Here is an 11135-nt window from a genome sequence, read left to right as displayed (position 1 = left end):
AGCGCCAATCCCATTGAAGGCTCTGAGTGAAATATAGCTTTAGGTCCACTGTTGCACTGCAGGCGTGGCATGGGAGTCGGGCAGTTGCTATTGAATATCTTTGAGATTTTTTACACACATTTATACACACACACACACACACACACACACACATATATATATATATATATATATATATATATATATATGAAGCACAAGAACTTAATATATACATATATATATATATATATACATATTAAGTTCTTGTGCTTCAAAATGTATATAATTCTGCTTTTGTTAAGCTGTTTGTGTGAGGAATATCCAGTCGTCCCAAAAGTCCCTCATATAACGGTTCAAATAAAAGTGAAACTTAACTCTCTATTTATAAGTTCTAACGCTAAATGATTATACTTTGGACGCCAGAAGCCAATACATAAACAAAATTGAAATAATATAAATATATTATTTGTTGAAAGTATTTCTTTCCATAAGAAGTTACTTTTATTTATAAGTTGCACATTAAACACTCTATAGTATCACATATTCGTTCTTTTTGCACGTCAGTTAAATGAACAAAGCTGAATTTATTACGAATGTTGTATAAATGGTCTCGCTTTAATTTAGTTTTAATCGGATACATGATTTGTTTTTTTATTGCAGTCAGACTGAGTTATTCAGCAGTAGATTGGACTAACTTTGGTCGAATTTTGCAACAAGGAAATTGTTTTACAACAAATGTCAAAGTAATGCAACTCTACTTTCTCTTTCAAACGTGTCAAGATTTTAAAAGCCGTATCCCATGGAATAATCAATGGTTAAAACGGTGCATCTCGACGTTCTCTGAGCCGCAAAAACTAAAACATCCAACAGTATCTCTAAGTGCATCATGGGCTATGTATTTTCCAGAAAGCAAATGCCATTAGCACGAATCTATTTGTGACAGATCAGAAATGCGTTTGAGGTGAGAAGGGATCTCAGAGAGGAGGGAAGAGGGCACTGATTAGAGATTCTGCCAATCTGTCACCCACCATGACAGCTTTTGCTGCAGGGATAAACAGCAATAAAGTAGAGTTGGCCGCTGTGTCGTTAACTCCACACACGCACACACAAAGCCTTGCCACCGGAGGAGCAGGTAAATTCACTCAACTCCTTACAGGGTCCCCCTCGCCTATCATCGCCTCTGTCTCCCTCCCTGCATGTCAAACTACCCCTTCCTCCGTCAAACTCTCTCTCCCCTTTCATCCTCCCTGCTGACTCAGGTAACACAATGAGGACCTCAGCGACAAGAAAGAAAGCCATTCAACCGGATGGAGATACTGTGGACGGCAGAGAGGGAGAGAAACGTTATATTTGAATGGCTGATAAAGAAGTGCAATAGATGGGAGGAGAGTCTAAGCCGTCGGGATAGAAAGGAGGGGTTGGGCATCACAGAGCAAGCTGCAAGGTGACTGCAGGCCCTTTAATAACACAAGAATATTAACTCGCTTTACCACGCAGATTCGAAATGAACCCGGCTTCACTTAAGGGGTCTCGCAAACCATGAAATACACATCAAAACATACACCTGCCAAATCCCACCACCTATATCCCTCCAAGCTCACTCCCTCCTTTTCTCCACCCGAGCTGTCTGTCATGGTGTGGCCCGGCTAATTTGAGTTCATTGGATGGCAATAACTTCATTTAGACCTTCATCTCTTTTTGGGGGATGTAATGAGGATGCAGGGTGCTGCCAGTGAAAGGCCGTTCCCTCAGCAATAATAACTTGGATTTCTTCTTACCCCACGCACCGCCGTGTTTATCCTCGGAGGGCTGCGTCCACATGATGAAACTCATCTATAATGTGTGATTTAATATCGCCTTGAACCACCCCCCACCCACCCCCCCATTTTAAACCCAAAAGAGAGTGCAGTGTTTGAGTGGTTCAGTGGAGGAGTTGCATCGCAAAAGTAGTTTTCGTTCGTTCTATCGAGGTTTTTATTCCTTATTGAATTCTTACCAGGTCTGTTTTTCTGAGAAAAGGCTGATACAAATCCGCTTCTAAAGAACTTTAACATTTGCAACATTTGTTGTTTGCTTTAATTACACTATTTAAGAATACAAAACGGTTATTCTAATATTACTTAGCTGGCTTAAAAATTAGCCTGAAATATTGACTGATTTGACACCTTCAGATACTTTTTTCATAAAAACAGAGAGTATAAGAAATATTGCGTGACCGAATAATGAAATAGAAAGGCATGTTTTTTTTTTTTCTTAATCAGGGCCTTTTCTCTCACCACTATTTAATCAATATCTCACCATCTGCAAATCGTTATTGATTTGGGGATAGTTGTACTTTACGGATTTGCGGAATTACTTAATTATTTCGTTGCTTTAAGTGTAAGAAAAATATTATTTCATCCACAGCCAACGTCCTTCGATTTATTATGAATGAAAACAAAAGTGTGCACCGAGCTAACATTTGCAGATCAATGAATTAAGCGTGGTGGAGTTGTTATTTATACAGTTTTAAAGGCTTTGATAGGGAAGTGATCTTTTTTTTTTAGTTTTAGATTGGACTAAGAACCACATTTTAATGTAAAAAGAAAAACAATAAACTTTTCTGACAAACATTGAATAGATAGTTTTGATCACCCTTTATTTAATTTGACGTCCTTAGGTAACGACAAAAAGGAAAAAAAAAAGATTCACAACAGTGAAGATATTTTTTAAATTGTTGTTTTAAAAGTTTCTCTCATTATCTCAACATGAGTAAATAAGTGTTTAACTCTAAATTGTGCTTTGCTTGTACAATGATCAAATCTACATAATGGATTCTAAATTGCATTTTTATTGCCTCATGCTACTTACTCATCTTACCTTAAAATCATATATTTTTCAGTGTCGTGTTTTCGTGCGGTACATCAGGTCAGTAGAACCACAAACTTAATCAGAAAAAAAAACCGTACAGTAAACAAAACGAAAAAAGAAAGAAAACAAAACACTTGAGCTCCTGTTGGTTTGAACTTTCTCCATAAGTAACTCTGCTGCAACTGTAAACGCAACGTGCGTGTTCAAATCAACACGACTGAGAACACCCAACACACTTAACTTTTTGGGGGGCGACTATGTGGTCTTCATTCACCTTTTGTGTTTGTGAATAGCATGTTCAACAAAAGGCACACATGTAAGATGGCTTCGATCAGTTTATTACATTTTTCAATAAATATGTTATCAAAAATAACACACTTGAATAATCTCATGTAGAAGATATATAGTCACCTTTAAAGCCCAAGAAAGGCGCCGATCTCAGGCCTAGCTCGAGCCCCACCATCACTCCCGCTATTCAACAAGACAAAATGACCACATTTCCCCAGTAAGTCGTCGGTGGCCTGTTAAAGTAGGCCACTGAGCTGTGTTACACTTCCTTTCCATCCCTCCATCATCGCTGCCTGCCTAACAGTATTTCCCTGGAATCATCAGAGAATTCAGCCCCAAATCTTAAAAGTCAATGCCCTTTCTTCAAATGTATTGCATTTCAGAGGGTTTTTTTTTTTTTAACTGCAGGAGTCTTTAGGCCAGCAAAGTATCAGAGGAGGTGTAATTGAAGGGGCGGTGAGGGGATAGAGTAGCGGTCTGCCTGAAAGCTCCTATTAAAGCCAAATGGAGTGAACACCGTAAAACGGCGCTGCCAACAGCTGTCCCACAATCGGAGTATTATATGCCAGGATCCTCAAGCACGCACAACGCACACACACATTGGACTCTGCTGCTGATGTTACTGGCTTCTTGGAAGTATTAGACAGCTAAGCCAAGAAAAAAAAACGAGAAAAATAAAACGAATAACCACAAGAATATCTCAATTGTGTACTTCTTATATTCAACGTAGTTGTGGTTCTTGATGATTTTGGTCTCTAAAGGTTTTTTTTCCTCTCTTGTCTGTCAGCCTTGCATTTCTTATGATAACCAGGGGAATTGGATTTTTGCTGGGCTAGCCGATTTGCGTCGCATATTTCTTCACATTATGGTTATCATGTTTTTTTTTCATGGAAACCTCAAGACAGGTGAGACCGGAGCAGGTCATTCTGTGTGTGTGTATGTGTGTGTGAGTGTGTGTGAGAGAGAGCGTTTCTCCAGTAACTCATTATATTGTTACACAAGTTTTTCACCAGATCCTTTTTTCCCCCTGGGGAATACTGTGTGTCCTCCAGTTATACTGAGAGACATATGATTTGTTATTTTGTACATTAGGTTTTTCTTAATCCAAAGGATGCAATAAGAGACAAAAAAAGTTAAGCGGGGAACTTTTGTCTTTCAACTGGAACTGATACAGCCCTTAACCTACCCAGCAACCCACTTTGGGACCCCAATGACTTTGCATCTTTCATCGATACTGCAGCAGCCTTGCCCCGCTGAATTCAAACCCAGTGAAGGTCTCTCCTAAATTTTATGTATGTGGCCCTAAGTGCTGTTTCAGTCCGGCAGTCATTATTAGACCAGACAGGCAGAGAGGCAATTGAAGAGGAGCAGTTTCCACTGGATTAAATGGCTTCTCTGCAAGTCCATGAATATGTAATGATGTCTAACGAAACCGACCAGTGAGCTCAGCCCTGTGCTCTGGTGTATAGGCCATATATTAGACCTTTTCTGCCAAGGAAAAACAGAGTCGTGCAGAGCGGGGGTGGGGGGGTTATGGGGAAGGGGAGAAGGGGAGAAGGGATACAAAGCAACTGCAATCTTAAGCCAGTCAATAGATTTAAAAAAAAAAAAAAAAGAATAAAAGTATTTGCTCACGTACTGAGAGAGAAAGTCTGAGGTTCTTTATTTTTATTTGGCCAGTGAGAATTTACATTTTTCTTTTTCTTTTTTCCAAACTGCTTTGGAAATATTGTTTCTGATAAGCAGTCATGCCAATAATGTAATTGAATTGATAAAAGGGGAGGCGAGAGGAGAGAAAGAGAGTCCCTCTTCTATGATTGTTGAAGATATTTTTTCCCTTAGTATACCCGATAAAACATTGATTGTTGCAGCTAGTTGACCCGTAAAATTCGGGGGTTAGTTTTCTCCTCTGAGCAGAGCATATAATTATGCAAATAGTGATCTGACAGTGATCCGCTGGAGAGTTGTGGAGCAGTGTGTGTGTGTGTTGGTGGGAGGGTGGAGGGGGGATTCTGTCAGAAGGGTGACATTCCAACTTTGTTTAATGCCTGGTACCTTTGGAGAGAGTTCATCTTCTGCACGGATGGTGTGTAGAAAAGAATAGGCAGGAGCAAGCAAGCGTGACAACAACTCTCTTTGAAGTAAAAATTGAAATATCAGCCTGTGGCAGCACAGGGGGTTCCCCAACTTTTTAAAAATGTCATGGTCTCCACCCCTACTCCTCCCAAAAGCTGACATTACAGCTCAAACCCCACTATTTGACACGAATTTCATCCTTTCTCCGCTGCTGCTTTTATTTTCCGTTGCAGATGGTTTTCAGTGTGGAGCTGTCTCTTACTATAATGTGTGCACCATGAACTGACGACCATAGCTGGGAAAATGAAACCTATAATCAAATCAGACATACCTATTGTACGTTCACACGCTGGGGTAACTTCAGACTTCCTTCTTCGTTTTTCCTCTTAGGAGGTCTTGGAACTTTTAGGAACCAGAGCGTGAAGTTGCTCCACGGAGACGCGAGACATTGTCACAAAGAAAAGTCCACACTTCAGTGTTTTTCTTTAAACTGTAAAGCGCCGGGTGGTACTTAATTTTTTTTTTTTTTTGGCAATCTCAGATATAACAATGCAATCTGTAAAATAACCGCACCTGACAGATTGTGAATTAGTCTTAAGGCAGACACTAATTCCTGAAAATGTAACGGTTCCCGCTGTGAAGGCTGTTAATCTCCTGGCTTTGATGAGAGCTGACTGGAGGTCGTAATTTAAGGTACCACCACATCATTGCTTTGGATGGAAGGCATGTTGTTTAATTAAACTCCGAAAGAGTTCCCCTCTCTCTGTATCACAGAGCTGCGAAGTTGCACTTATCTCCCAGAAGTTCTGAACACTTTTAAGACGGAGAGTCGAGCCCAAATCACTCACTTGTGCGCCTGTGTGTGATTGAAAGCCTCTCTTTAATCTGCGGCTTGACACCGTGCAAGGGGGACTCGTCTGGTTCCACTTGTTGTACGGGGGTTATTGGGAAAAGATTTCTTAAGATTTATTGAGGGGGCGTTTAATGACCTGATCGGTTTCACCATGTGAAAACAAATGATGCCATAAAAGCTCGCTGAGTTGGAGGGAGGGGGTCCGTTTGCCTAAATTATTTACCAAAATAGGGTACAGTTTATAGTTTGTTTTGCCTATATATTTAGTTTAATCTCTCGGAATGCTCCCCTTTAAAAACTCAAACCCTTATTTGTTTCTCGTTTTTGGTGCTCATCTTAAAAATAACAACACAAAGAAATAGAAAAATAAGTTGTTTTGCCAGTTCAGAAACTTGACAAAAGATATTTAACACCTGAGGTACCAAATGAATGTTAGGTGGTCTTCCATATGGTTAGATTCCATACTGTTGTTGTAGTTGTAGAGACAATGAAAGAGGTCATTTTACACTGCCTGCTCGACTTTCTCATCCCGCCGCGCGCACTTCACACTTTCCGGCCACATCTTTCTCACTTTACCATCGCACCTGTCTTTCTGGAGCTGTTTGTTTTTCTTCTAAATGCGTCGATAATGTGGCTCTATCCTGCGCCGGTAACCCGCAAAAAAAGTTCAGATGATTATAGAGTAAATAAACAGCTAAGCGAGAAACTAAATGAAATCGGAAAATACGTACATATAGTTGGAAAATAAAGATGCAAGGATCGATTTTATTTACTGTAGCTTTAATGGGTAAAATACAAAAATGAAATCATGTAAAAAGAGAAATTACTGTGTTGCAGAGCCGCTACAATAATTTTAGACAACCGTTTAAAATCGAAATGGATCAATCAAGACTGGGAAAATCATGTTTGAGAATACAAAACAATAGATATGTGACTTGCAGGTTAATTTCAGCTTCGGAAAACAAAAAGTTGCAGTTTGATAAAAAGGAAGCAGGAGGGCTTAATAAAACACCTGCAAAAAAATGTCTTCAAGAGCAATCAGCAAAAATTGTCCATTTTTTTGAGACTGTGCTTTGGATTTAGGCTGCTCTTACATCTTTAGTTCTGTTAACATATGGCTTGCTGGATATTAAAAACAGTGAGCAGAGTCTTGTTTATTCCTAAGGCAACAATTTACAAATTATAGTGGGAAAAAAAGAACTGATTGTAGCTGAAAAGCACAAAGGTGAGCAATGGTATCTTGAAATGAAACTCATGGAAATCAAATAATAAGCCAACTTCTTTGCTGAAACCTGGAGAGATCTGAATCAAATTAAAAGGATATTAGGCCTGGAACCATCAGGCACACTTGTCTCATTACAGCAGAAAGATAATCCACAAAAGCCTTAAACCATACACACAGAGAGAGGACAAGGCAGGGTTTCACAGTGTGCAAGTTTCACAATGCAGGAAAAAAAGAAGTAAAGTATTGAGAACGTGTCTAAGATATCATAACATTCTGGATCCAGTTTGAGTTTTTACTAATGTCATGACACATTAGACATGCATTCCATAAAGCCTTGAGTGGTTTATAAAACACACAGACTTTATGGAAAAAATTTATCATGTTTGTGTCACTCAGTCAGATTATGTGCAGCTGGGCGGGGAGCTGACTTTGTCACTTCTAAGTACACACAAAGAGTACTTTGGTGGGGGGGGGAAGAATGTTACATTTCTCCAACATCTAAGGAAATATCATTCTGGCTTAGAATAATATTGAAATCTTGGGTTTCCTGACATGTGTAAGGCGATATATTGGGATTTTATGAGTGTTGTGAGCTGACTTCTGGCTCCTGTTAAAATGAGATATCTCTCAAACCCATTTTGATGCTTGATTTTAAGTGATTTTAAATATGCTCAGTGTCTAGAGTTTTCCATTATCAGAACAGGTTGTGCTTGTTTTATTTGTTTCATCACATTCAATCCTCCTGAAAAACACTAATTTCAAGGATATCACACTTGGGTAAAAAAAATAATAAAGAACGATACATATGTGTTATAAACAAAGAAGTAAACTATTTGCACTTCTGCTAAACAAAGCCTTAGATGTACAAAAGTAAACACAATTGCTTTGAGAAGTGCAGATAATTAAATCTAGTAAGTGCTTATGAGGCACTACCTTCAAATATGGCTCAAAGTTGAGGGGGAAAAAAATGGTAAGAATAGCTATTCCAAAATTTTATGAACATAGAAAAAACCTCATTCGACACAATGCTGATTGAGGAAAGTCAACTTTGAAAGCCAAAGTGAGTGCAGGAGGGAGACGATAAAGCCACAATACTAAATTACTTTGTTAAAACAAATGGTCATCAGTGATGAGGGATCACTCTTACCAAAAATGTCCTGTGTGTTGTGGAAAAAAAAAATGGCAATGATCACTAACCAGGTTGAAATGATACATATCCTTAGTAGGACATGCCACATGAGCTAATTTCAGGGTAAGCACACCCGGCTTTAGGACTGGGAGAGGAGGGGGAGTGAAGGGGGAGAAACTGAGGATTGCAGCCTGGAGGGCAGGCGGGGCATTAGCTCAGTTCAGGCTGATGTCAGGACAATTAGAGGTGCACCACAGCGCATTGTGCACAGCGCCTGTCAGCCTTAATCTCTGCTGCTGTGGCCCGTACCCACAGCCAGGCCGCAGCCCACGGGAAGCACTAACACTCAGGCCCATTTGCTTTGACAGTTGCTCTCAACTAGAAGTAATGCAAAACGTTATTGTGATGTATACATGGTGACCCTGTACTCTTCTCTCCAACAACAAGAAGACTGTGAGAGCAAAGCCAGAGAGTGCTGGAGGGGAGTAATGATACTTAGGGAAAAGACTGAGGAAGGAAAACTGGTGAGAGGTTACAGAGGAAAAGACAGAAGGAGAGAAAAGATAGCAGAGAAGACAATTTCTGCACTTTCACATATGATCCCTCATCACCCTCCCCTCAACAACTTCCTGTTCAAAGTTACTGTTGATGGTTCTTTACAAATCTTGGTGTTTGTTTTTGAGGGAGCTGCTGCGTGTGGTGACAGTGTTGGAGGTCTCCTCTGCTTCCTCCTCTTCTTTTGCCTCCAGCACCTCACTGAAGAACCTGAAGATGGAATTGAAACTCATCCAGGAGGTCAGCTCATGCCTCTCTGTGCCTGTACATGAAGAAGAGGACACACACAAAGATAAAGATGTTTACTTACTATAATGGTACAAGCAAAGAAAGTGCATGATGGATACTCTGACACAATCAAAACTACAGCTCTGCATCCTATCCACATACCTGGACAACAAAAATGAATAAAAGAAATGAACACCAATGGATAAGATAGTAAGATTAATTTGGCTCACCACTCCCACAATGAACTGCTTTCCTCTAGGCAAAACTAAAGCTTTATGCGTGAGAGCCATGGCAGCCTATGACCTGTTAGTCCAATGGGACGGCTTTAATATGTTATCCTAGCGGATACCTGATAATCAACACCACTGCACGTCTGTGGAGATGGAGAGAGGTCTTTCCAACAGAACCAGAGATATGCACAATGGGCGCACTAAGTGAAATCAGTGGAGCGGTAGTCATTCATTCTAAAAGACCGATTGAGGAAAGGCAAGACAGAAGCTGGAGAGATGTAACTGGTGACCATATCAGATGGTCTGGCAGTGGCGGGGGAAGGCAGCAGTGCTGGGTTTCCCCTTGACCTCCTCCAGGTTAGCAAGTTCCCAAGTTGGGGTCACACTTGAAATCTGGTACATAAGCCTCAGGTTCCTTAGGTTAGGGTATCACAGGCCGGATATTTAGTTGGATAGCTTGTAAACTCAATGGCTAGTTCTACAGAACACTTTGGCTCTGCATTAGAGACATAATGATGAGACCGGATCGTGTTTTTTGCTCATGCTCACTAACTAAGCAGTGGTAGCAGATAACGGCTTGCTTCTGCTACCAGTGGCTAGTTTCTTGGCTGCTTAGTAATACAAGTATAACTGGAGGCCATATTGAGGTGCCCACTTGCTCCCCAGAGCGAGAACATGTTGGCTTTGATTGTATTATGAGTTTCATCCTCTGTTAAACAGATCTAAGACATCTGTTTGGACACAGGGAGCCCAGCGAACACGAGCTTAGCTCTAATGAGTATTTGTTATTATGATTATTATTGTTATCATCATCATGAGTATTTTTTGCAAATTTAAGACATATCTCAGCATGCTTTTGTTTTTAATCTCGGCTGGATTTAGAAAAAAATAGAAAAGAAAAGAAAATTGTATTCAAAGTTAGCTGAGCTTCATGAAACAGATGGTTAACAGAGTATGGACAACGCACAACCCTTCAAGAGGAGTCAGATTGGTAGCACATATGGACCTCTTTACCTCAGCTCCATCCTTCCTGCGTTCTCCTCTGTGTACACTGCATCCGCAATAAAAATCTAGACTCGGAGGCCAAAGGGATACAATTAGGAAGCACCTTAAAGGCTCTCTCACTACAGACAGGCCTCTGATGACCACTGCACTGACCCCATGTTTATTAGATTGACCCCTGCCTGGACGCATTAATGGAGATATCGTGTGTGCATGTGTGTGTGTGTGTGTGTGTGTTTATGTGTGTGACTATAAGACCGGGAGAAAGTGTAAGGTTCTGAACTGAGAGTGAATTTAAGTTCAGTTGCTGGAGGTGTGTTTTTTGTGTGTGTAATTTGTGTGCACAAGCATGTATGGGGGCTCTCGATCACTTTGAGACAAGGGACTGCCCTGCGCGTTATATATAGCAAGCAGATGGTTGTCAGTGCCTTGGGTCAAATTTACTGAGCTGGCAATCAGGGTAGTCAATAACCCAGCACTCTCAGTGACTCTGCTACCTGTGTAGGGCTCATCATAACACCAATCCCTGGGAACAAAGACACAGTCCTCACACACCTCTAATCTATCATTTATGTCCAATTTGAGGCAATGTGATCTTTTTTTCATCTCCTCTTTTTTCCTTCTCTCATTGGTCTCTCCTTCACTAGTGTTTTTACTTCTGTTTTGTCTTTTTTTTCCCTCTTGCAGAAACGATCAATGCCGCAGCGCTCTCTCGTTCAC

General features: G+C 40.4%; 1 protein-coding gene across 2 annotated transcripts in view; it reads right to left on the bottom strand.

Moving 5' to 3' along the window:
• Positions 1-6809: 6809 nt before the first annotated feature.
• The window catches only part of arb2a (ARB2 cotranscriptional regulator A), a 156619-nt gene continuing 152293 nt past the window's right edge, over positions 6810-11135 (bottom strand). For both annotated transcript variants that reach the window (XM_075468747.1, XM_075468748.1), the window contains exon 11: positions 6810-9217. In XM_075468747.1, the coding sequence (XP_075324862.1) occupies positions 9057-9217 (161 nt within the window). In that variant the 3' untranslated portion in view covers positions 6810-9056. The remainder of the gene's footprint in view (positions 9218-11135) is intronic.

The sequence above is a fragment of the Odontesthes bonariensis genome, chromosome 6, assembly GCF_027942865.1.
Source record: "Odontesthes bonariensis isolate fOdoBon6 chromosome 6, fOdoBon6.hap1, whole genome shotgun sequence".
Taxonomy (NCBI): Eukaryota; Metazoa; Chordata; class Actinopteri; order Atheriniformes; family Atherinopsidae; genus Odontesthes; species Odontesthes bonariensis.
This window is presented reverse-complemented; position numbering and strand designations above follow the sequence as displayed.